This window comes from Lissotriton vulgaris, chromosome 2_1, assembly GCF_964263255.1.
Source record: "Lissotriton vulgaris chromosome 2_1, aLisVul1.2, whole genome shotgun sequence".
In the NCBI taxonomy this organism is placed as follows: Eukaryota; Metazoa; Chordata; class Amphibia; order Caudata; family Salamandridae; genus Lissotriton; species Lissotriton vulgaris.
In genome coordinates, this window is record NC_141687.1 from 1,161,800,196 (window position 1) to 1,161,828,175 (window position 27,980).

At 45.9% G+C, this 27,980-nt stretch overlaps 1 protein-coding gene across 1 annotated transcript in view; it reads right to left on the reverse strand.

Moving 5' to 3' along the window:
• Positions 1-736: 736 nt before the first annotated feature.
• FOXO6 (forkhead box O6) overlaps positions 737-27,980 on the reverse strand; it is a 269,042-nt gene continuing 241,798 nt past the window's right edge. Inside the window, exon 2 of the mRNA XM_086956859.1 lies at positions 737-3,061. Within this exon, the coding sequence (XP_086812985.1) occupies positions 1,634-3,061 (1,428 nt within the window). The 3' untranslated portion in view covers positions 737-1,633. The remainder of the gene's footprint in view (positions 3,062-27,980) is intronic.

Consider the following 27,980-nt stretch of genomic DNA (forward strand, 5'->3'; position numbering starts at 1 on the left):
TACATAAATGCTTATTACTAAGAAAGCCTGCTCGGTGTTCCATCCTTGTACTGAGCATATCTTTCTCTGAGTTATTTCTCATTATTGCTCAAAATGTAATGATCGAGCACATCGATCCATGTTTTGTCTTATACTAACAAAAAATCGCAATAACAATGCACAGGTTTCCTTTTGCCTCATGAAATATTGAATTTGCATGTCCTCGTAGTTGGTCTGAAACAGACACATCCTATCTACCAATATAGGCAGCAGTAAGGAAGACCCATTGTAAACAATATGGCTGCCGACTCAGGCAAAGGCTCTGCATGATACAGCTCGCTCAAACATTACAGAGTCCAAAGGGGCTTTGCTAGGGAATGTCAGACACACTGACAGTAAAACTAGTCTTAAATGAAACCCTTGTTTAATTTAGAACAGGTGCAGGCAATTGAACCAGGTCAATTGATGGCTGGCAAAGGTCATACCTGGGCTCGGCCAGCAGATTGATGTCAGTGTTCCTATTCAGAGCCAGTTTGCGCTGTTTTTTTGTGAAGGGGTTTTATATTTTTAAAGGTTTATCCACTGGATCAGGGGTCTCCAAACCGGTACTGGAGGGCCGAATCCATGCCAGATTTTTTAAATTACTACATGTATCTCAATGGGGATATCCAAAAAATCTGGCATGGATCCGGCCCTCCAGGACCGGTTTGGAGACCCCTGGACTGGATGATGTAATAATACATGCCTTTTTAAAGAAAACAGTTTTTTTCAGACTGGATTGCCCTTCAAGGCCTCCTGGTGGCACTTCCACTCAAACATGAAAATTAAAAATGGCAGACCAGATCTGGCACAAGTGTGTTGGTGTTAGAGACACATTTAGCAGGGGGTGTAAATTGTTTGTCAGCTACTGCACGTGTCACAATTGAATGGGTAAAAAAGATGAATTGCGGCAGATAAAATAAACTTTGGGAATTAAAATCTTTTGGCCATTAACTTAGAGCTGTAGAGAAGCAACGCAAAGCCACTTTGGAATTTCATTGAATAGGTGGTCAGTGTGAATACCTGACAGTGTGCATAGCATGGCTAACAGCATGCCATCCTAAAACAGAGCCTGTGGCATTATGAGGCCTTAGCTTCCACCCATCCAGCTGCCAACAAGCAGCAATACGTGCTTTCTATAGTTGTTGGCCGTGGGAGCGTCATGCACAATTTAAAGGCTAAAAATGCATCCAATTAAAAAATTCCTCACAGACTTAGCATGGTAGCCCTCGAAGCAAGTTCTGAAACATTCCATTTTACATTTACTTTGATTACAAACTTAATAAAAGAGAGGGGTGTCTGCTCAGTCTCATTCTCACTCTATTGATTTGTTAATGGGAATAGTGCCAGAGTGGGGCTAGACAGTGGACATTTGAGCTACCTCAAGCCTGTAGCAGACAGCTTTGACATATCTGACCTAGCACACAGTACACCTGGAATGGATAGAGAACTTTCTATGCACATAGAAATGTCTTCCTATGGGTTGTGAGTGCTTGTACGCTTAGTGTTGTCAAGTTTCAACAGATGGCTCTAGCCTGTCTTAACAAATAAAGGCAGAAAAGAAATGGATAAATGTCCCCTAGGTTACTCCGTGGTGGAGAGGCTTCATTTCACCTCACCCAGGCACCCAGCTCTGGTTCATCGGCTGAGGGCCATTGGGCAATGTGGCCATGCTCATGCCATTCTGTGGCGGGAGGGCAGAGTCAAAGTTAAAATCCATCTCATCATTGTCCATGAAGTCGTTGAGAATGATGGACTCCACGTCACACTCCAAGCTACCATTGAACATGTCCAGGTCGAGGTCTGCTGGAAATTTGTCCTGGTTTAGAACCGGGGGGTGGTAGCCCCCTTGGTAGGGACCCTGCAGCGACTCCAGTAAGCTCATGTGCGACCCCTGGTTATTAAAGTATGGGTGGAGGGGCCCATGGTGAGGCATGGCAGCCATGCTGCATGTGTCACTAGGCAAGCTCATAAGGCTGATTGGGTTAGGTAAGGCACTGTTGCTGACAGTAGGGTGATGATGATGATGATGATGGTTGGATGGCGACAGGTGGTACAAAGGGTGGCTCTTCATTAGGTTTGCAGAATGAGAGGGAAAAGAGGACAAACCCTGTTCCCCGTTTCCACACATGATGCTATTCTGTCTGTGACTGCGTGGCGGCACCGCACTATTGTGGTGAGACATGGAGGTGTCAGCCTGCGTCATGCTCTCTTTGTGTGCATAAGAGATGGAGGAAAGCAAATCCTGCAGTGATGAATTCCTGTATGAGTTCATTGGTGGAAAATTGGCCTGCTTGTTCTCTTGTATGGTTTGCATTGGCAAACGTCTCATCATGTTCATCGCAGGCTGGCTGTATATGGTTCCTAAGTACGTGTTGGAGCCAGTACCTAATGAGGAGCACTTGGAACTGAAGCTATAATTGGAGGGTCTCTGCCTTAAAGCCCCTGGTGTAAGCTGCTGAGAAGGGCTGATATTATAGTTGTCCTGTAAGTCATCAAGAAGGCTCTCCCCTAGCCCTTCGTTCAAGTTAATGGTACCAGTCAAATCTGTAAGCCTTGGTAGCTCCACTGAACACCTTGTGTTCAAGGCAGGAGACATAGTGCTGGAGGGGCTCGGGTACATCAGTGGGGAGGATGGTGTTCCATCATCATCCTCAAGGTCATCAGGTTCATTGTTCGCCATAATGGGAGACAGTCTTCCACTCATTGTGCTCGCAGAAGAGTTGGCCCTGGTTCTAAAGTCCGCCCACACATCGAACTCCTCGCTCGCGTGGGATGTTGGGCTCCCAGACCACTTGCTGTGCTGAGACGTTGGGCTGTCATCACCACGCTCCTGCGCGGCTTGCAGTTGCTTCTTCTTGCTAGCTTTCCCTTTGATCCTCAGGAATTTGCTGTTGTTGTCCATGGACACAGCACGTCGACGTGGCGTCTTGCCAGTTTTCCCCCCTTCTGGGTTCAGCATCCACCAAGAGCTCTTCCCGGTGCCTTCATTCTGGACGCGGATGAACCGGGTGTGCAGAGACAGGTTGTGGCGGATGGAATTCTGTGAAGACAAAGAAGAAACATTTTAATTTGAGTATCAAAATCTTCGTAATTGCTTTTATTTCAACCATAAAATCTTGATGATCACATCCCACTTCCCCAACTTTATGGAAGTATTTTTGTGGTAAGCCAGAGAGTTTCCGAAGACAGAAAGCATTATTACAAAAGTCATGGTGCTTCTCTCTAGACCCATTTGAAGCAGAATGTCCTATGGCGTGAATAAAATAGTAGGTGGTTATATACAGAAAAAAAACATAAAGATACTACTAATAGAACTAAAACAGAAGCTGGAAGAGATTCCAGACAGCCAAGTGTTTGAAGGGCTTGGTCAGAGTCCTACACAGGACAGCTGAGGCAAAGGTCTAATGATCATGGAACCATAGATGCTGTTGCCACCCTCCTGACAAGGTCTACTCTGCTCTGTTGGGCAGAATGATGAGGGGCCCCATGTGGATAGAGCTAGACACTGGCATTGATGGGCATTGTAAGGAGCAGGAAGTGTAGGACAGAGTGAAAACTAGCATGTCTGGGCACAGTGGGAAGCTAGCACTGGTTGACACTTTAGGAAGGTGCTAATGTACTGGAGTTATTCGAGGTATACAACTCTCAGTCTGGCACCCTTCATGAGCACTTAATCCACACCTCAAGTTCGCCGTGGTGCTTAGAAGGGATTTGGATCTTTCCTTCTTCAATCTAGGCTTACCGCAGCATTATAGAATGTACTTACACCAGTGACGTAACACAAAATGAGGCACCCCAGCAGGATGGGAAGAGGGGGCCCTAAGTCTCCACTATCTCGCAGCCATTCATTGGCCTTGGCTTGAATAGGGGCCCCTTGAAGAGTCGGGGACCCCTGAAACATTGATGACCGTCCTGCGCCACACGGCAGGGGTCTGAGTTAAGTACCTGACGTATACAGACACATGCACACAACACACTTTCTGAGTTTAGGGGCTCCGCCGATTCCTGAAAACCTTAATTTCACACTTTTAGGGCACAAAAAACAGGTCAAGCAGCCCCCAATCTTCAGGCTGAAGAGGCTTCATCAAAGTGTAAAACAAGAAAATAACCCTAGGAGTAAAGTTGCTTTGACGAGTCTGAAAAGTTTGCCTCCTCTGCCGCTTTACAGTGGAATACTAATGAACAGTAGCGTGAGTTATGGGCCTCATATATCATATTATGTAATGGCTCGCTTCTCTGCAGTTCATTTGTTTGGAGGCTGCCTCCAGCCTGGCTCGGTGCCAGCAGCCGGCAGATCCAGGCTTCCAGAAATCAATCTCGCAGTGACTGATTAAGCCATGTTTAGAACTAATTGCTCCTCCGTGTGTGGGGAGAATACATTATGTGCTCTAATCTTGCCTCTTTAAAAAGTGCAACTGCAGGTAAGGCACCCACCTTAACCCTTTCTTCGACAACTGCTTGTTCGCCCCCATTGTGACGGGGCTGATGCCAGCTGGCCTATAGGGCGCAGTAGGGGAAGGCTACTGCATCTGGAAGGCCACTAGGGCAGGGCAATTCAGGTACATGTCAGGCGTGTGACTGTTCCCATGATGCACTGGGCCAGGGACAGACTAATTTGCATGTAGCCAGGTTCTGAGCTGGGATGGTGCAGTGAGCTAAAAAACGGTGATGGATCAAGCCCTGATCTGTTGACTGGGTATGAGTGTTCTGTTTAATTCAGATACTCTGTCCATCACCACCCCCTTTTCTGAATCGTGTGACTGACTCCACACAAAAAGATTCGTGAGATACTTTTGACCTAATCATTGTTTACGCTGCTATAAACAAGATATTATCCCTCTTTTTAGATAAAGGGTTCCCATCCACAATTTGTGGCATGCTTCATCCTCGGGCCTATCTCTTCCCAGAAATCTATCTTGTTGGGACGAGCACAGACTTAAGAAAGACTATATTTACAGTTGCTCTGGATAGATTAAAAAGAAACGAAAAACCCGATGGCTAATTGACTCAATCATCCCAACATCCTATTTAGTCAATATGTTTTGGTCAATCCTTTAAGCCACTTTGGGAAAGAAGACTTAGTCAGGACAATCATCAGATCCGTAGTCAGGTCAAGCTTCCTCACTTTTTTAAATTAATTTATTTAGGGGGAAGGACACAGAAACATTTAAAACACACTTGATAGTCACTTGTATTAATTCATCATTGGTGATTCCTGTAGAACTAAATAAAAACAGAACGAAGCCGACAATCTGATGAAAACATGGGGTACCTTTTGCATGCAAAAAGATGTGATCAATTAGTGTTTGAAGGGAACATGGAGAAGGTTGGTGTTGGACAGATGGGAACACATCTGCCAGACTCTGGCCAGTGAATACACGGAGAATCAGTGTTTAAAAGATGGGAATCTACTCCTCACCGCCCTTTCATGGGACAGACCGGAGCCTAAAGAATTCACATTTGGTAATCAAATTAAAGATTAGGTGGAGTGTATGCCAAACACAACCCGAGGATTAACAAGTCTTCTATGAGAACAAGTCTGGGGTACAGAATAGGGAACACTTGTGCTGTAAGAACAGCCAGAGAGCTATAAACTCGTTAAATTCGATGATGGAGCAGCCAAATACAGAGAAGAAGTCTTTATAAGTCCATAGCTGCCATCTAGGACGTGTTGGGGCCTAAAGGCGAATCTCTGACACCCACATTATGAAACCACAGACAGAACGTAATATTTCCCTATTCAATTCCTTTCTGCAATCCCCAATACAAATCTTATCCACAGCCTCAGTCATATGCTTTCCTAGTCCTACTAGTCTGTCCCTCGGGGGACATAATTTACCCCATACTGACATTCTCTCCTCACTGGAGGTGAATTCTTCTCACAATCTTTATTTACTCTTACTCTACCGCCCTCTGGTTGCAGGAGCTGGGACCTTATAAATAATGTATTTCATTATTTGTTTATTTTTGCAGATTTATAACGCACCAACTTGGGTCAAGGGCATTAGAGTGCGTTGCAGGAGAATGGCGGTTCATAACAAAAGACAATCAGACATTAAACATAAAAAGCAACATTATCATGGATAAGGAATGGGTGACATTTTCATTACGGGGGCATATTTCGTATAATTTTGGGAATTTCATGGTATGTTTGTTCCATGAAATCACCGAAAATATGTCATTATGCCAGTTGCGTAATAACGCCGTCACTCACAGTAAAAACATAGCACAGGAGTCAGTGAACACAGCAAACAACCAGAACAGCAGCAGCTGGTGTATGCGGCTTTTGTTTTTCTGCATTATTTTTTCTGTGTGAAACAAGTGTTCGTGTCAAAAACTGACACATGGACGCATTTTGTGCTAAATGAAGGATGTGCATTTCACATAGTTAAGCATAATTTTGCTTACAATCTGCAGAATTAAGCAAAAGCAAACTACACACATTTTGCACGGACTTACCATTCAGTCAATGCAACACAGTAAAAAAAAAAGTGATATAGCTTGGAATGGACTTTAACTAAAATGTCTGAATAATAATAGTGATTTGAAATCCTTTCTAAAGAGTATCAAGACATTTGGTTGTCCATAAACTAAGAGGGAGGGCGTTCCAGGTCCTTGTTACACTGATGGAGAAGGGCTGCTTCATGCACAGCACAAGATGGAGTGTGCGAGGCACAAGCAAAATTTCCAACAGAGCTTTTCAGTTTGTCAATCAGATAGACAGGTTCGGAGTTATACAAGGCCTTATGAGGGATAACCCCTATACTTACATTATTGCCAAGCACGAGTCTAGGAGAAGCGCGCACTTAGGACCCGGCCCCCAGCCCCGCCGCCAGTCACTTGGTCAGTGACGCCTGACTTGCCCAAGGGGCGACCGGCTGCCAATTACTTCCGGGTCGACGATGACGCATTTCCGGAGTGGCAGAGGGCGGAGACCTTGGGCCTATTTAGGGTCAAGTCCCCGTGGCCTCGGTCTCTTTTCCCTCTGCCACTCCAGCCGGCTGATCTCGTGCCGTGCGCTCTCACCCCCCCCTCCTAGACTCCTGTTTTTAACTCCCACCCACCCGTCCCTTTGCTTAGTGGTTAGAGGGGGCGAGTTGCGGTAAAGAGACCTGCGAACAGTGACATTGGCTAACACAATGGACGGGAGTCCACCTTGCGTACTCCCTAAGCCAGCACTGAGGGGGGAGACGGTAAGCTCTCCGCTGGGAAAAAGTGACCACCAGCTGCGGAGGCTAGGGCAACAGATTACGAGCCTCCTGGGTCCCTGGGCAGCCTGGTGGTCGGGGGTGGGCCCTGGAAATGGCGGACAAGGATCATAGGTTGGGGCCCACCACTCTAGGGCGCAGGTGCGCTGCACCTTGCGTGGGATGCTTAGTTTGCGAGATGCGAGCCAGAGGGCCCCTTGGTGCTGGGGGGATGATAATATTTTGCAATCATGAAGGTCAATATTAAAAGTGTGTTGTGGATATTAACTATGCATGTTATTTGCTTTTGTCATGTTTATGAAATGTTGAGATTAAACATGGCCGTTTTTAACCCACTCAAATCTCTCTTGGTGATTTAAATGTGGGGTTGCATGTCGGCTTAGGTGAGGCGGGGCTATGCTGGGGGATCCGGGTCCTATGAGCTGTAGCATTACTGGGGAGTCACTAAAGGGTTAGAAGAACAAGAGAAATGCAGCCTAATTTCTTGTAGCCGGAAACAAAGAAGCAGCCACATGGAGTACAGCTCTAAGGGGGGACTAGATGAACTCTATGGAACCCAACTAGAAAATGGTTCTGTAATCCAGTCTGGCGAGAAAAAATGCCTGCAGCATTGATTGCAACTCTTAATCAAGGAAGAACTGTCTGATGCCGCACAGAAGTCCGAGTTGGTATCTTGTGTTCTTGGCCATCACAGAGATTTGTTATTTTGGGTTTACCCTGTTGTAAAGGATGTTTGAAATATAAGAGAAAGCCTAAATCAGTTCATGCTTGAATGGAAATGTTTTTTAAAGAGATTTGGAGGGATTCCATTTTAGACTGTTTTATTTTAGGTGGGCAGTTGATACCCACTTTTTAAATTTGTTCATGAAGTTGCCGAACAAGTAGACGTCCACTGGGGAGAAAATCTTCAGGTCAATCTGTTTGTCGATCGATATCCATCTTGGTGCTAGAGTTTCCACAAGATTTTATGGGTCTACCCAATAGGATAATGATTTATAACCAAAAAGCTGCTCTGCTGATGACCTCACTCACCCTGGCACATGTCTTTATGTCTTGGGAAAAAGAATATATCACACATTGGCAAATTGAATCCACATATCATTAGGACAATTAGTGTTACCCATAAAGTATGCATTACAGGTCATGTGATCACTGAAGACAGACTTCAGCCAAATCAACGCCAGCACCCAGTGGAAAAGTAGTCACTTAAAAAATCAAATCCAACAAAGAAACAAGCCCTGAGTCGCCCATTTTACATAAAAACATATTCCGTATACAGTCGTTCCAATGATTAAGTACATTCATATACAATAACTCCAGAAGAAGACAATGGCCTGAGGCGGACAGTATTCACCAAATGCACACAAAGCATGCCACTATGCCCAACCAGATGACACACCAGAGAAGCTCCGGAATAAAAAAGACCAGACCAAAAGAACAACCCATTAAGTGAAAATGCTCACCCATTGAAAACAAAGCATACCACCATACCAATTCCAAATGAAAAATCCATATAAAAACAATGATAGAAGAGACCAGAACAACTGAGTCACATGAGTGACAGTGTTCACCAGCTGCAAAAGAAGCATGCCACTGTATCCACTAAATCAACAGAACCATTAAAAGGAAAGAATGGAGGAGACCAGCACAAATTCACATCATATGACATGATCAGATAAGACCAGGTTAGGGCCATTCAACTATGGGCACCCAGATCCAATTGAAGACAGAGGGCTCGATTATGAGTTTGGCAGTCTAACCACTGTTCCGCTGCGGTGGTGGGACTGACAACTCCGCTGCGCTGAAGGTATTAATGCCAGCCGTATTATGATGTTGCGGCTGGCAACATCTGAAAGCACTCCCCGACCGCCACCGCCGAACAGATAACGATGTTACGGATAAACTATTGGTCTCTCTGTGGCGGTTTCCCTGATGGCAGGAGACCGGTGCGGGATGCGGTCAGCAAATCCCTAAATATAGTTCTATATGTGTCAATGCAGGTGTTTGACATGTACATGTAGAAAATATATTGTACAAGCAATTTTCTATTGCTGGAGTCCGGACCAAGTGTGTACAGTCAAGTCAATGGGACTAAAGGGAGAAACGGGCTTACCTGGATTTCTGCAACAGAGTCGTTGATTTTTTTTTTAGTGGTCAAGTTACTGCTGCAAAGAGGGGACCTGGACAAAGGGTCCCATGTCAAACACTGAATAAAAAAGAAGAAAATGGGTGAGTTTTCCCCCCATTTCCTTCATTTACGAAGACTTGAAGCAGTCGGTCTCCCGCCAAAGTCGGCTTGATGGAAAGCCACCTCATAATTCAGATGGCGTAATCATTGTCTGTACCACTCTCTGGTAGCTGCTTTCCACATGCCACAATCGAGGCGCTCGGCGAGTGGCTGGCCATGACGGTGGTGCTCCTGTGGTATTTCATCCTGCAAACCTCCGAAACATCGTAATACGGCTGGTGGGCTGCCAACGATGTGGCGGAGTTTCCGAAGCCGTTTTTATGGTGGTTCCCTTTCCGCCAAACTCAGAATCAGGCCCAGAATCCCAAAAAGAAGTCACTGGAGGAACAATCCAAAGATGTGATGCTGCCGACAACCATTCACCTCAACCGGGTGCTGGAGACAAGAACGCCAGTAAACTACCATCAACGCCCCACAAAAAGGTCTGCCCAGTATAGCCCCTTCTTAACTCTGAGCCTTAATGTATCCTAAAGTCATTATGGCAAGAAGCAGCTTGCCTGACACCACCACCGATTACTGGGTTACTCAGCTCCAGAACAGGAGGTGCTTTTACCAGTATTCACATCCAGCAGGGTGCTGTACACAGAGCACTACCGAAGGAATGTAGGCCTCGAAAATGTCTACTCTATAATCGTGAAAGTTGAGTGAGGGCAATTATGAAACGTTACCAGGGCACGGACCACATATGGAGATGAGGCTTCCAAGCATCAGCAAATTACAGTAGAATTGCAATTACAATACAAATGCATTGCATTTAAGGAGGGAGATAAGTGTATTCACAACCACTGGGTGTCATCGAAGACATACAGGTACCCATCCTGGAAAGTATGTTCCCCACAAGAGACTGCAGGGGGAGATCCCAAGCATGACCGCATGACCTCCACAACAGGCTGAGATCTGGCGCCAGCTGACAATCTGGCGCCATCAGCTTTCACTTCCCTCTTCTGGGAAGGATTTTCAGTCCCCGGCCTACTGTACGCCACACAGCACAGATTTTTCTCAGTACAGAATGTAGTGAAGGATGATCAGGATCCGCGTAGTTCCAATGATGTATATTTATTTAAGTAAGGTGGTACAAGGATGACAGTACATACATTAAGTAAAGGTAAAGGAAATAAAACCCCACCAGGAGCAGGATGGTACCAGCTCAGCCCTAACTCTCAACTGAATGCCTAGAGCTAAGCAGCATTCTATTACATCATGTGAATGGCAACATTCTACTTGGCTAAGCAGGAGAGAATGTAAAGAAGAAAGATGAAGCAGACACTACACAGATGTCCAGCCATTCAAGATGAACGTTCGGTATAACAAGTACTAAAATCTAAGCTCCCCGTCACCTTCCCAAGTAAGCCTGAGCTCTAGTGTCATTTGTAAAGAGCTGGCATCCCAGCTCAAAGCCTTTCAGGGCACTATATACTTAGGACATCTCACATATTTTCTTTGGTACGTTTTGCAGTCATGAACGTATGCTTCATGCACGCACTTTCTCCATCGCACACTCTCCTGACGTAATGTAAAATTTCATTTGGCAGTCACACTGAAACATCCCTAATGCTCACCTGGGATGTATGACGTTACAAAGCATGCTTTTACCACGCGGTCTTTACATCGCATACCATTACAACGCATAGCGCTTTGGGGTGCTGGAAAGTGAATAGTTTAATTTACTCTTCCAACTCCAGTCCCCGTGGACACAAGGGAATGTTTTGGATAGTAAATTAAATCTATTCCCTATCCTAGAGCGCCCCCCAGCGCAATGCGCTGTAATGGTTTGCGTTGTAAAAGTTGCGTCGTAAAGGCACTGTGTGGTAAAAGTTGCGTTGTAAAGGATGTTTCCCGCTCACCTGTACACATAACGCTGGACTGCCACACTTCCCTTCAATTTAATTTCTTCAAGCGTCTGCTTTTAGTATGACGTCCTGTCACACAAACACATGTCAGACGTATCTCAGAGTTACTAGCAGAACGTTCACCAAGCTCTTTATACCCAAAGACGCCTGCCTCTCAGGTTAGGGGCGTAACGCCTGCCCCTTGCACCTCCTGTAGCGCAGGGGAGCCCCCAACTCTCCAGGGCCCACCTATCCCTTCAAAAGGGGCCCCATTCTACTCAGGGACAATGAATATCTTTCAGATATGGAAGGCGTGGAACCCCTCATCACATTCTGCTGGGGGGTCCCATCATTTTGCGTTAGACCACTGCCTCGGCTCCCACCCAAGATGGGTTGAACTGCTCCAGCCCCGGATCTGGTGATTCAATAGGCTAATGCTGAAGGGAAATGTATGTGATGGAGTGGTCTCAAAATGCGTGACGTTTTCTTCAGAGAAAAACATGAAATGCATTTCACCAGTATTTTGAGTAACTGTCCACAGCAAAGGTACACCTTGCACAAAAAAGTCAAACGGGATAGTGAAAGAAGACTGATTTGAGAAGGAAAAATCTTGTGCAAGGAGAAAATGTCTCTCGGTGACCCATTTTCTACTCGAGCCAATCTCCTGTGAGCAAAAATCACATGAAAATTCAGGTTGTGCAAAGTGGTGAAAAATGTTCACTTTTCACATAATGCTAGATTTGGAAATAGACAAGATTATACAGCATACAAAAAAAAATCACTGGTTTTATTTTCTTGCACGCCAACCCACTCTTTCTTTATGAAAGAATTAATATTTGATCAACTACGTTTGGTAAAAAAAAAATATACATACATTAAGCAATTGCTACTAAAATCCTGCAGGGCACAAGTTTGAATACGAACACATGCCAATTCACTAGGAGCCTTATTAAGAGTACAACGGTCCACAGGACCGCCGTACTTGTGGTGGCGGTCTGCCATATACAGGTACACCAGCAGAACTCAAAGTGTGATGGTCAGACTGCCACAGGACCGCCACGTACACCGGAGACCCAGGATCCTGGAGCTGTTGTGCAGCAGAGGAGGGCAGCAATATCCTGGCATTGCCGCTGCGGCACCACTGTGCATATTACGAGTTGCAAGTCCGCAGCTCCTTTCATGGCGGTGAGCCTGCCATGAAGAGGGTGGCAGAGGGGCAACTAGGGGGGCCCTAACAGGGCCCCCTGATGCTCCTGGGCCTGAGGTTGCATGCAGGGGCACATGTTGTACCCCCCTGGAATTGCACCCCACTACCTGCACAGTATGGCATGCATGCCACACCGTGCAGAAAAGTGCTGCAGGCGCTGTCATGGCAGCATGTGCCATGAGCCAATGAGCCTTACACAGTTGCTGCAGCACCCCCGTCCGCCATGGATTACAGTTGCAATCCGGTGGGCGGGTATTCAACGGGCTAGGTGGTCCTCTTGTCGGCGCGGCGGTGGCGTGCCGATAGAAGAACTGCCAAACTCATAATATGTCTTTGCTCAAAGGTGAGTAAAATGTGTCCAGGTGATTCTGGAATTAGGGACATACGTTAACTGGAGGAGATGCGGTCTAGTATCTAGAGCTGCCAAGCTTGCAACCGAGAGTCCCATGTTCGAATCCCAGCCTTGTCACTTGGCACATCATCGTGTGATTCTGGGCAAATCACTTAGGGCCAGATGTAGGAGACCAAATACCGGTCGGTAACGGCCGATTTTGGCCGTTACCGACCGGTATTTGGTGTTTGACATGTAGGGGGCTTGAGATTTACAGAATCGGTAAATTTACCGATTCGGTAACTTTACCGAATCTGTAAAATATTGAATCAGTAAATTTACCGATTCTGTAAATCCAGATGTAGGTGGCACAGTAAACAGTGCCACATTACCACCCAATACTATTGGGTGGTAAATAACGAATTCCTGAGTACATGCACATCTGTGCATGTACACCTGTGCCATGTGGCACACATACATGCCCTAAGGGCATGTATGTGTGTCACATGGCACACAAGCCAGAAACAGGGGTGCTACAGGGTGTCAAAGTGACACCCTGTCCCCCTTGGCAATTCGGTATTTTTACCGATTCGGTAATTACCGAATCGGTATTTGCCATTGATTCCTATGGGCTTCAAGGCCCATAGGAATCAGTGGCAAATACTGATTCGGTAATGCACTTTTGATCTCTACTTAATGTATACGAGTACCTCTCCCAAACACCTATGTAATGTACAGCGCTCCGTTGCTTCCTGGTTAGGTTTGCACCACATAAATGCCAATATAACTTACATAGATGCAAACTGTGGGTTATTAGCACCTTGCAGCCGGATCAGTTTACTCTCCTCAGATAAGGCAAGTTAGGAAATCATGCCCTGCTGTGGGCATCATCAGGTATCCCTTCCTACTGAGCCCCAGCCACAGCAATGTCAACCTACCCACTCCCTCAGAGGCAAGTGCCGGATAACCCACCCTCTTGCACCCGACGATTTTCTTGTTTCACCTCTCACTCCTTTGCAAAGTCTGACACTGCAATCCACGCCTGCCTCTACTGGACGGTACTTCTGCTGTGTCACACACTAATGAGTTTTAAATATTCATTGAAGGGTAATGAGGCTGTTTATTATTTATTTATTCTGCAAAAGGAAGTTGAGAGGAAAAAATGCATCATGCAAGACTGGGAAACCTTTGAAGGTACATACAAGGACAGCGGGAGAGAAAGTGGCGCGTCAACAGAGGACGCGCGCGGACTGACAGGCGAATGCAGATCCGCTTCCGCCCCAACCGAATCCCAAATACAAAACCATTGCAGACCTTCCTACCCGCAGATCACTGAACTGACTCAAAACCCAGCCCCCTGCAGGAATCCCGCTCCCACAGTATTAGTCCTCTTTCATGTTTCAGGAGACTCATTGAGATGCAACGTTTGTTTTTTATAAACAAGGGAACCCCATAAAGTAGAACCTGGGGTAGAGAGATACTTTTAAAGAAACAATGGTTCAAGGTAGGCCTAAAAAGGTCCTGGGGGGAGATGAACAATAGCGAGTATTTAATAAGTCGCTAGGGAGCAAGAATAGTAGGTACAGGTAGGAATTTCACTTGTTCTATTGTATATAATTGTTGTGTTTTTAACCTTGTTGTTGTTGTGTGACAGTCCGTTCACTTTGATCACTTATGTCACGTCCTGCACCATATTATTCACTTGAGCACCTGAAATACAGTATAATTATTTATGTATATCCTTAAAAAAGAAAGAGTAAAATAAAAAATAAAAACTCCTACCTGTACCTACTATTCTTGCTCCCTAGCGACTTATTAAATACTCGCTATTGTTCATCTCCCCCAGGACCTTTTTAGGCCTACCTTGAACCATTGTTTCTTTAAAAGTATCATTGAGATGCAACAGCACCAACATATACAGGACCCCGAATTGCAGAACAGCAACACCCCCCCCCCCTCAGAATAAATGTATCAGAATAGAGATGAAGGGCCTGATTAGAGTTCAGTAAACGGGTTAATCCGTCATAAATGTGGTGGATTTCCTATCCGCCCTATTACCAGTGATACTGAATATAATACATTTGTTAAACGGAAAAGAGGATATCCAACACATTTGTGATGGAGTAACCCACCCAACAAACTCCAAATCAAGCACTAAAATGGCTAAAAAAAAGAAAAAAAAATGAAGCAGTGGACTTTTTCAATTTGTGCACCCAGGATCTGGAACAACATCCCACATCCCTAAGGACCCCACTAACGCGGCTCCAGTTTAGAAAAGAGTTGAAGATGCACCTCTTTAAAAAACACTAGGTCACAATGGAGTGATAACCCATTAACCAGCTATCTCTTCTGCCACTTGTTGACTTTATGCTTGTCTTTGACTATGCACTGTGCTCTCCTGCCTTTTCAACTAGACTTGCGCAGTACAAATATGACATGCATACATGCACGTACACAAAGAGACACCTGTAGCATCCACATGGTATAGAGTTCATGATATTGTGTGCCCAAAATTTGCAAGACCACATTCAGGAAAATGTGTGCAAAGTGCTCCATATCTGAGACTTTAGTTTACCCTCTGCAGCCATTGAGGAATGGTACTGGACCCACACATATCCTAACATGCACCCAGACTACCCCCCCCTGCCTGCACCCACAGACTGATTAGCAATGCAAAGGTCACCAGGGCCGGCGTGGCAGGTTAGCCACCAACCCCAACCATCAGAAACCACCACAACATGCCGCAACATTTATTTAATCTCAGGATATAACTCCTGATTAAATAACATATATTAAAAGACAATCTGAAAACCTGAAATAACCTGAAGAGAAACATAAAAAATAAAAATGTGCATGGGAGTGTGACCACACTTGCAGAGGTCAATCCTAAAGCAGGCAGCAGGGCTAGGAAAGCATCCTTTTGTTGCCCAGGGCTCATAAAGCCAGGACACTAAGAAGCATCCGTCCTCTCTGTGAGGTAGGACAAGCGGATGAAAGCATATTGAGTACAAAGGGTGTTCGTCCTTCGCACCTTGTCACGCCATATGAGCTGCCCCCCTTTTGGGGAACACAACTTTCAAGAAGGGTTTTTGCTTCGGCTGGCTTCTGAATCAATATTACTTGTTCCCTCTGAAATTAAATATATAACTTTACAACAGCATTGAAAGCCCTTCACTGGCTTGCAACAGAATAAGAAATTTAGCAAGGAGACGAACACCATACAAACCTAAATAAAGATCACACTCTTCCCCCTCTTCACATGCCACCATACCCGCCGGGCAAGAGGAAGCACTGACTCCAGGGCAGATCCTCTCACATTTACTCCTCCTCTTTCACATCATGCATATGTGATGATAATGTACAATGTTATGCCATGTGCCAGGAGCAAAGTACTTTATCTTTTTTGATTCAAAGCACTGTCTGGATCTTGAATTATAGATTTGTTTTTTTATGTCTTGTTGAGCTTTGAGTTTCTACTGGACACCACCTCACTGAGTAAGCCTTAGACTGGTCTACTTCGCTACCTTGCGGATCAAGTGCTAAAGGGCTACAACGAGCGCTTAGTTTAGAGTTTGGTAGTTGGGTAAGGCCTCAAGACACCAGTCATAAATGGATCCGATTTTGACAGCTGAGTCCAGTAACACCTGCCTGACCCTGGCACCCTCACGATAGTTCCCACTCTCTGACTCACTGCTGATCCTTCCCCTGGTTTACTCTTGGCACGAGTGTGGGTACTCTCCAAGGCCTCTCCGTGTGTATTGTGTGCCCATTGTGCATGCACCCTCCGCCTCAGATATCAGTACTCACCTCACCGTATAGTGGAGAGCTGTGACCATTGACTGTGCTCCGTTACCTCAGATGCAGTGCTTGATTTGAGCAGGTGATTGCCGGTGGGGACCACTGGCACTTATGTTTTTTTGACTGGCACTTATTTTTCTGCATCAGACATTTACTGAAAGCGAGAGAGAGACAAACCAAACAGAAACACAGGGGGCAGAGAATGACAGGGAAAAAAACATTACAAAGGGAGAAAGCATTAACCCGTGAGACTGAGATAAACGGACAGGAGGTGTCTGGTAATGAATTAAAGAGGCACGCAGTGAAATAAAGAGTACACAGCCTTGGTATTTGGCGTGCTGACATTTAACAGCCCTGGCAGCGGACTTCTGAGCAGAGATTTACGCGCCAACAAACTTTCGTTCATAAATTAAGCACTGCTCAGACCGCAGTACTTAACCTCCCTATAGTGGAGACCAGTGGCCACTGAAAGTGCCCCTGCTGCTTCCATTGCTTTCCCGCCCCTGAGGTCTTTGGAACTTGCAATCACCACATTACTGTTGGCCTTTGGTCAGAGGCTCCCTGAGAGAAATCAGATTCGGAGTTCCCGCCCATTCGTCCCCTTTTAACTACGTTGAAAGAAATGGAAAGTGGGGAGAGAAAAAGGCTCGACACCACGAGAAGAAAACCAGTCAAAATGCGGATACGGGAACCAGTAACCCCAAGAAACCGTTTTTAAATGCTCTTTATTTTGGAGCCACGTCAGATGTCGACTGCGGAAAGCTCCTGCGCCCTCTAAGGGCTACTTCCGGGGCATGAGCCCAGCTCGCGCTCACTAAAGGCCGGCTCTGGTTGCTGCGTAGTGCCCCGTGCATCACAGAAACAGGGAACCGAGGAGTCGGGGGTACATGAGGGCTCACGGCCCTTCCCACACGCAGAGCCAATGGGGGTGGGAGCTTCTGCACATGCCAGCAGCTGCGATCAAAGTGAGAAGTGCACGGTTGCCTGGCAACCGTCAACCACTAAGTGTTTGAAACACATTATCACCCAAGTCTACAGAATGCCATCTGACATGCCATACCCCCAAGCGGGCAGCTGGCACAGACGCGTCAGACTATCCAACCTCCCCCAGCCCCAGCTCCCTGGTACCCCTCCTGGCGGTGTGAGCAGGGGCACTGACATCTCCTGTGAGACATGAACTATCTGACACCTGCAGTGTAGTCTTAGGACAATGGCGTTCAAACTGGGGAGGTGAAGGGGAGGGGATAAGGGAAGGAGCTGAAGGACCGCAGAGGAGTTCCCAAGTTTCAAGAGCAGAGCCGACTAGACATCAAAATCAACCACTGAAAAATTTATTTAAGCGTGTGCTCTAACCTTACTGTCCTTAAAGATAACCTCTGCTCCAAACAGACTACAGGTCTTTCAAGGGCAAGCTTGGTGTGTGACCGGCTGTGCCTCAGCCCTTCTGGCCTTTTAAAAGAAAGTGTGAATTGCAGGGCTTAATTAGAGCCGGTGGTTGCCGGTAAGGCCCACAGGCAGCAGTTTATGGAGACTGGCACTTATTTTTCTTCATCAGATGTTGACTTGAGAGAGAGAAAAACAAACAGGAACAAAGGAAGAAGAAAAAGACGGACAACGTCATAAAGGCAGAAAACAAAAACCTGCAACAAGTGAAGTGTCTGATAGTCGATTAAAGAGGATTGACGAGAAATCAAGACTACACAGCCGTAGTTTGTGGTAGTCTGCCGATTACTAGCGCTGGCCGCGGGTTTCTGAGCGCTTCGTGCACAGGCACACATTCACCTACACATTACATACTGGTGAATAGTGACAAAACAGTCTTTCAGAAGGAAGCACTGCACGCGACTGTTTTTACCCTATAGCTACTGAGCTTTTGAGACTAGGAGAATTCTGAGGAATTCTTCTCCCTGCCCTTTCAGCCATGATGTGACTGACTCTGTACCAGGCCTGACGACCTTCATGAGAATACTGGACTAAGCCGCTGACCCCAAGAAGTGCGATGCATTCTGATGCTTCAGTTCCATATAGTACAGGGATAACTCTGGGATGACACCGAGACACGCCCTGTTCTTCCCATGCGCTCAGGATCTCTGTGCCCCGCTTCCGGCATGCATGGCTGTTAGTTAATCTACCAGAACCTCTGCAACCCTCTTCTTGCACAGTCGACGTCTGCAGGTCGCAATGAAATACCTGCACTCTCGACCATTTTATGCTCCTTTGTTTCTTCCAAACCTACTTTCAATTCTTCCCTTTTTTAGGCAGCTCTGACTGGCGTTGAAACCCCTCTGTCTGGCAGCGAAGGAAGAGGGCTCAAACTCCTAGCAGCTGAGAATCTGGTTCCTTTGGAAGCTGAGTCCAGGCGGGAACAGAATTAAAAACTTTTCTAGCGTAGAAGATGCTGAGGTCATATCCTGAACAATGGAATCCGTCAATCATAAACCAGGGCCACTAGAATTATGCGGCAGGGGAGGACCAAATTAGGCGGTGGGGCGAAATAAAATTATGTGGCAAGAAAGAGGCAAATTATGTGGCAAGAAAAGGCAAATTATGTGACATGATGCGGCACATTTTGTGATATTTCCTTATTATTTGGACAGTTTACACATGATAACAACTATCTGGGCAAAGGTTTATTCGGGCCCTGTGTGTTCCTCAGAATTATCCAGAGCATACCTTACACCATGCCCAGGTGACTCGCGAGAAAGGCCCAAGAGACAGTAAACACAAGTGCACACAATAATTTGATGCTAATTTACTTTGTAAAGATTTACTTTGCACATAGTTGCACTCTTCGAACAAGCTGCTCTTGAAGGTTAGTGATTTCACATAGTTTAATGCTCAGAGAAGAGTAGCACACTCAACAGAGTCTAGTGATAGGCTGCCTAGGGGAGTGCTGGTTAATTCACAAGTCTTGTGCGAGGACCATAAGGACTCTAATATATCACCCTGGATGTAGAGTGGAGAATGTGTGACTATAAAATGAGATGGATTATCAAACAAGGAGAATATGCCTTGGGTATTTCCCATTCCAAAGTTATAAATGTCTAGGCGAAGCAGTATAAAAATGCGTGGGAGAAAACTAGAAGTACAAAGACCAATGGTGGAGACCATGCAGGCTCTAAGTGGCACGATCAGGGAGGCAATTTACAGCCTAGGTAGCCTGGCAGTATTCTAAGATGTCAAATCTTTGTTTATGTTTTGCAGCAATGGACCACAAAATATCCTCCAGCGGTATCCTGACTGCCATTTTTTATAAGGAAGGGCCAACTTGAATTGTTTTTTTGTTGAGTTGATCTAATATCTGAACAGTGAAGCATTTTTTAAATATTTTGTTTCCTCTATTTGCCCACAGGTATGTTCGTTTCTATTTCAAATGCCCTACAAGCTGAATACTGGCTTTGTATGTGTATATGTGTGTTGCGATACTTGTACAGTGCAAGCCTAGCAAGAGAGGAGCAGATATTACAAAACGTAACCTATGTTCCCCCGAGGTACATGTATGTGAAGTTAAGTATAATAAAGTATCTTTCCCTATAGACATTTACCTTCATGATATTGTGATAGTCAACATTCTGGCTACGATATTTTTGGAAGAATATATATCTAGCACAATATGCGGGTAGAATATCATTCCGAAACATGATGACCAACACTGAAGCTGATAGCCAGGAGGGGCGCGGTCCATGCAAAATTTGGGGGATTCCTAAGCATTATAATTGACATGCAATGAATCTGAATAGAATCACTTTATGTTGTCAGAGATGATCCTGAAAATGTAGCATAGATCCAGTTCTTCTGGACCAAGGTTGAATGACCTCGACCCATAAGGAGAGCAGGGCCAGTGTGGGCTAATTTGCATGTCATGCTCCTTACTGTTTTTTCAGAAAAACGCCGGCCTATCAAGAAGTTTCCCAGCACGTCGGCTGGCCTATAGTTTTGGCCGACAAGTGGCAATGAGAGGGCGCGACAGGATTTTTTTCCTCTGTGCATAAGGGCAGGCGGGGAGAATCACGCCTGCCGCCTCCTTTGCATAGAAAATTCATTAAAAAGCCAGTAGAAAAAAAAGGCAGCAGCAATTAATTGTAACTGGGAGCGCTTGATAAGACTGAGCCGGGATTCGGTCCCGCTCTGTCCAGGACTACGCTTCATTACCACCGAGATGTGCTTTATCTGCCGCATCTGTGTGGGCGTCGTGGCAAAGAAGATTGGGAGAGAGAGCGAGAAAGCAAGAAGAAAGAGAGCTTAATTAATCAAATGGAATAAGCCAGTTTGCCTCATGCCTTATTAATGGAAGACCTGCCTAGGATCAAAAGCTTGTACTTGAAGACATTTACTATGGGTCGCTTCCATGTGACTTTCTCTTTCTAGCATTGACGCCTCCTTTGCTATGAAGGGATGCTTGAGTGAACCCCTAAACATGGATAGTGAAGAGGCATTTTTATTTTACAGCAAAAATTCAATAGAAGGGAAACAACTATTGTGCACTGTACACAAATAAGGAGCACATGGCCAGCCAAAGGGTAAGAACATGTCATGCAGCCGCTTAGGGGGTACCCACATTGCCTTGCCCATTTTTGTCTAAAATGGCTCCAAGATAGGTGATTTGCATAAGTAGGCAAGTAGCTACCTCGGTACGATTTATTTAGAGTCATCTTCTGGACCAAACTCACGTGGGATCAACTTGATTCTGGGTCAGGGTTTCGTAATTAGAGAAAAGAACAAAAAAGGCCATGCAAACATAACTACGTTGGTCTTCGTGCTGAAACAAACATTATTGAAATCTGTCGAAAGAGCTATTTCTTGCAAATGTATCTTTTTCTCACTTCTTTTGTAAATCACAAAATCCACATCAACACGAGTAACAAATGTTGCCCTATTTCTAGAGCAGGGGTTGATACTTTGTCTAAGGTAATGGAGTCCTTGCACCCCCCCCCCCCCTTTCTGGAGATATTCAATCCTACTGGAGATGTCAAATTCTAACCAATCTGCTTATCTGCTCTACGTGTCAGTAGGCCTCTGCCACTTCACACATGGCCCTGTGATTTTCCAAGACAGACTTTTGTGATCACAAAAGAGCTCTTTGAAGCACTCTGTGCCATCACATTTTCTGTGTGATGTCACAGGAGAGATTTTTAATATCATAACTCTGTAGGATCACAATGTACCTCTTGGATACACCTCCGTGAGCTTCTATATGTCTCTGCAGTGTCATAGATGGGGTTTTTGACATCTTAACCTGGCTTGAGGACATTACCATGGAGCCCTGTATTAGGATTAGGATTAAGGCAAGAGGCACCGACAACACCACATAAAATACACCTAGTGAAACACCTGGAGGGTGGGGGAGCCCGGAAGGTGAACACATGAGACCATATGGCTGTCTATACTAAACAAGGACAAATTTCATATTTTATTGCAAATAAATTTGAAGCTGGAGAATCTAATCTCATAGGTTGGACTGCAACTATCGCGCTTGAGAGTGTGTTCCAAAGGCATTAATCAAGTATTTACATATCTTAAAGTGTCACAAGTAAAAACTATTACTCTTCAGCTGTAAATATATCCAAATCACTTGAGACCAGCTAAGTTTGGGGCTGATGGTCATCATTTCGGCAAACGCATAGACGTAGCTCTATAAAAGTTGCCTTGCCCAAGGTTTTTTCAAATGAAGATAATTAAATTATTTATATCAATGAAGCACATTTCTGAAAGAACAGTGTTGCTCCGAGGACTGATCTTGAATTTAAGAATATTTAAGATAACTCTTACACATCACAACATGGCTCTGTAAAATTACAAGACAGTTCGGTGGCATCGTTATAGGGCTCGGTAAGGCCATATTAGCATTCAGAGGCATTTTAAATTGCTTCTCTGACATCAGCATAGGATTCTATGATACTACTATAGAGCTTTGTGAAATAATAGTAGTACTGTGTAATACCATCCTCCTATCTTTAAAGGTAAAAATGTCCACTGTGACCATGAAATAGGGCTCTTTGATATCACAATTACACTCAATTAGATTACTTTAACACTCGGAGGCACTATAAATGGTTATGACAGCTTGCGACAGGACATTGAGATATTAAAATATTACCCTACATTACAACTTCCACACAGTGCAACAGTAAAATACTTCTAGGAGATCGTAGCAGAGTTCTATAAGATCAAAAGATGTTGCTATAATTGCCTCTGTGACATCTCAACTCAGCAATGTGACACTACAAAACAAGGTGCTGATGTATATATGCTCTCTTTTAACACAAAAATAGAGCCCTGCAAGAAAGCAATCCTACTCTGTGGCATTACAAAATTGCTTGCCTGCCTACTATCTTCAATTGCCTTATTACAGCGGAGTTGTGACAGTCCTAGTCACCTGTAATATAACATTCATGTAGTTGCTCAACTGAAACAACTTATGTTGAGTTGTGATGTCCTAATGCTTGCTGCCGGAGCCTGCAGCTGAAGTGTAGGTCAAGTCAAGGAGCATCCATACGGCTGCATTTTAAACATTGAATTTGAGACCTGTATTTTCCTTCTTCTGATTTGTTTTTCTGAGTGCTAAATTTGTGCCTGTGTCTTCTGGTGCTCAGCACCAGCAGGTATTTGGTAGTCCACCACATAGTGGCACTGTCGTATTTGGTAGTCCACCACATAGTGGCACTGTCGTATTTGTTAGTCCACCACATAGTGGCACTGTCGTATTTGGTAGTCCACCACATAGTGCCACTGTCTGTATATTTTTCAGTACAGCACATCAGAAGATTGTTTACAAATTTAAAACATATTAAAATAAAAAAAACCTTGTCCAGGCCATTCTTACAGAACTGTGCCATGGAACAACTGGAGCTGTCATATTTGCTGGATTGTGATGGCTAGTAGTAATGGTGCACTGCATGTGGCCGCACTGACAGAGTGCTATCTACCCCAGACAAGGTGTTGAAGCGTTTTTCGGTGAGTAGCACGCTACACTGGAACCCAATACACCCAAACGCAACAATGCAGTATTTAATATTGTTTTGTTGGATAATTATGACAAAAAAGTCCTCAGTGTTTTAAGTGATCACCCAGTGCTGACGTACAGAAAATATCACAAGAAAGAGCACGCATACAAGTCATGACACCGTACCCCTCAGCACCAAACCTCAGCGCCGTGATATCCTACCTAGGATGATTGTTAGCGCTTTATAAATAAATTAAATACAAAATACAAATAATACCCCTCAAAAACATCATTGGTATTGAGCTAGTCACCTATATTACAAACCAGTTTGAAGAAATCAGACCTAAATATTGTGGTTCCACGCGTCAACTGAGTTTCAACCAGGATTGAAATAAACGGTCATCACCAGGAAAATGGAAATTTGAGCACAGAAGCAAAAATTCTAGTGGAAGCCCAACCAGGCCCCTGATTGTTACACACGGACAGGTAACATTAGATAAGTTGTCCCCAAATAGAAACCGAAAATACAGGCAGTTTGGTAGAATATGATGAATTAGCGCAGAGTTAGTCTGGACATGCAAGAAGAATACAGGAGCGGGCAGCATCTGTGCCCCTCTAGTGGGAAATGGCGCAGATATGCCACGTCCCGCCTGCACGCATGCGCATTTGTAGGCCAGAGAAGGCGTGGGTGTGACGTGCCATGGCCGTGGCTGCCCGCAGGCGCTTTTATACTGGGCCGTGGCAGCACGGAGACGCATGGGTCGGATATGTCATGCTTGGCGTTGCCAGACGGCTCCGGCACCCCAAAGTCTGGCATGAATCAAGCGCCTCTTCATCCTGCTCCCTGGCCGCGCTCCAAGCTGGCGGCCGGCAGACACGCACAGGCTGCGAGGAATGAATGAGTAACATCTGTCAGGGGCAGTCAGGTGCCTCTGGGTGCTGCGGGGGTAAGAGGCGAGGGCCGTTGCCTCCCAGTGAACAAGAGCAAAGCAGTACGCGCCTCCAGCCAGCAAGCCTCGCCATCTCAATGTGTGCATCGCTGCCTGCGTGTTTCCTGCTGCTGCACTCCCCCCTGGCACCCTATATCCTCAAACCGCATCCTCCGTGCGTGAATCCAGTCTTCGCCCTCCTTCTGTGCAATCTCAAACCCTGCATTCCCCGTCTATGCATCCTCTAACCCTGCATCCTCTACCAATTCATTCTCCCTCACTGTATCCTCTCTCGCGGCACCCTCCTTCTGTGCATCCTCTCTCCCTGAACCCTCCTTCTGTGCATCCTCTCTCCCGGCCTCCCGGCAGCCTCCTTCTGTACATTCTCTAACCCTGCATCGTCCACCTGTGCATCCTTCCTCCATGCACCCTCCTTGTGTGCATTCTTTAACCCTGCAGCCTCCATCTGCGCAATCTCTACCAATTAATTCTCCCTCGCTATATCCTCTCCCTGCACCCCCATTCTGTGCATTCTCTAACCCTGCATCCTCCATATGTGCATCCTCCACCAATACTTCTTCATCCGTGTATCTTATCTCTGCAGCCTCCATCTGGGCCTCCTCCACCAATTCATTCTCTCTCGCTATATCCTCTCCCTGCTCCCCCTTCTGTGCATTCTCTTACCCTGCATCCTCCATCTGTGCATCCTCCACCAATGCATTCTCCCTCACTGTATCCTGTCCCTGAACCCTCCTTCTGTGCATTCTCTAACCCTGCAGTTTTTCCTACATATCTCCCTTTTCTTGATTTCTCTCTCGTACATCTCCCTAATGCCCTCCCTCTCTCTCTTGTCACTCCTCGTTTTCTTTCTCCTTCTCTCGCTCTCTAGACTCTCGCTCTCTCTGTCTCTTTAGGTTTCTCTCTCTCTCCAAAACACTCCGCCCCCCCCCGCCCCCGCCTTCTCTACCTCCTCACCCTCCTTTCTGTACTTCTCTCGCTGCTTCTCCTCCCTCTCGCCGTCTCTCGCTTCATAGTTGTCTTCCTCCTGTCTCTTCTTGTCTCCCTCTCTTTCGTTTACGTATCTTCCCCTCGAGACCCTCGCACCCTCCTTCTTCTTCTGGCGGGACATCGCCACCACGCACTAGTTAATTCGAGTAAATCCATATTTTATGGTCTCCTCAGAAGCTCCTTTGGGCGGGGGGCGAAAGTACACACCTTTAACCCAGTAAATGGAAATGAGGGGCGAGGAGGGCAGGTGTCGGGAGAGTGCAGTCGGGGAAAAGGGGGGGGGGGGGGGAGTTTGGAGGGGAATGCGGGCGCTGAGCAAAGAACGAGGGAGCAAAAAAAAGCGAGAAAGAAACAAAACTCTAGGAATTAGAGGCGCTCGCGCAGAGAGAGAAAGGGGGCAGGTGAGGAAAACAAAGGCACATGTCAAGGAGGCCACTAGATTAGGGTGGTAGGATAGAGGATTTTACGAAAAGAAAGGGGTGGCCATTGGGGGGAGGGGAGTACCTGCAAGGTGGAGATGAGAGCACAAGAAGGAGGAAGAGTGCGCGTTTGTGAGAGAGGGGCTGCTCAGGGTGGAGCAAACATTTCATGTTTCAGATTGCAATTTAATTTTCCGGCCCACCGAATTAAAAGAGTATTAACCTGCAAAGGTTATTTAATTCCCAGCGAGGCATACAACAGTGAAAGAGAATGTGGGAATTCCGTACTAGGCACCGGAAGGCGTCAGCATGAGGCCACAACGAGTACTGTTTAACGTAGAGGTTAGTGCAAGGTACTGTAAACCTAGCCCCCTCCCCCACACGGAGCTCCCTGTACTATGCACTAGGACGGGCAATGCCACAGAGTGCCCTGTACAGTACCTCGGGCCTGAACTACAAATGTAAAGACCACCCCGACTCACCCATATCCTTAAACGCAGCCCACTGTACTGTGAGAGGTTCGGACTGCCTACACACATTATGTAAATGTATATCATTGGCTAATGATGTCAGCCTAGGGAGCTGCAAGCGTTCACCCCCAGTGTAGCCAGGGGCGTACTTGGCCAGTAAGATTGGGGGGTGGGCATCGGATTTTGCGACCATCACGCTGGCATTTAATGCTAAAATACTGTATATGACAAGCAGGGCGCATGAGAGGGGCTTAAGAGGCAGTGGAAATGTATTGTATGTATGTATGTATTTTGAGCTTATATAGCACACAGCTACCCACAGTGGGTTTCCCGGCGCTTGCTTAGGGAACCCGTCCTGGTATTCCCCTGTGAGATAACCCCGGCTGGGTATCCACAAGGTGAAAGCCAGGCATCCCGCCGCGAGGGGCCGTTGTGGAGATTAAGTAAGCTATTGCCCAGAGTCGCAGAGTGTGAACCCATGAGTCGAGAAGGCACCGGAGCGAGAATTATCGAGTCCGTGGAATTTTTTAGCCCAAGACTCACCGAGGCGGGGAATTGAACCCTGGTCCAGACCCTCTTCCGGGTCTGCCGCCTCTAACCCCTGAGCCACACTTCTCCGGAAAGAGAGAGCAATACCGATTAATAGGAGTACTAAATGGGAGAAACCCAATATTTTGTAAAATAAAACATTTTGTTAGGGATTTCAAAACAGAGATGAGAGTGTGTTTTTTGTTAGTTTGTGCATGCAAAAATCCCAGGTGAAATGCCACAGACACCTCTCCATTCCCGACTGATAGCACCTGTACCCAACTATTCATTTGAAAACTATTTTTTTAGGGGGGGTGAAACATCCCAAACACTGCCCCTGAAGCTACGTCCTGACTGTAGCCAATTCTTGAAATGGAAAAATAAAAGTGCAGGTACTTTGTACCTGACTACCTGCTTGTTTCTGAGAAGTGCTGGTGCTCTCAAATTAAACGTATTGCGTCTCCCTTGAGAAGTGCCAGTACTCTCCCTCTCAAAAAGAAAAAGTGCTGGTACTTAGTACCGGACAGTACCAGCCCATTTACAGCACTGATTAATTTCAAAAGCTGTAGAGCCCTTCAGCATAGTTATCCATACTCAAAGACAGCAGGCCTGGAACACTCTAGTCTTCTCCGGCACACGTTTGTGCAGGGCCTCGGCACTGGTCAGTGAGGTATCCCTGGAGCACTGACCCAGGGTTTCTGCCAGTACTTATTCTTAGGAGACACAGATGTAAATTCAAGAGACCCTTTCTGTTTTTGGGTTATGTTCAATTCTTATGGTGTTGGAAAGCTCGATACAGGCTGCGCCCCTAGCCATGGTCTTTGTCTTGCCGGAGTTGATTTGGGGGTGCCCTGCCAGGAGGTGGAAATCAAAGGCACAAAGGTGGTAGAGATATTCTCAGTAGACACTGCACAAACATTTCTAAGGTGACACTGCCAGGGAGAAGAGAGCAAGAAGTGGTGGCCTTTGCACCACAAAGTGAGATCCCAATACCCTCTAGCTGCTGGGGCCTACCTGAAGTGAAAAAAGAACAACTGATGG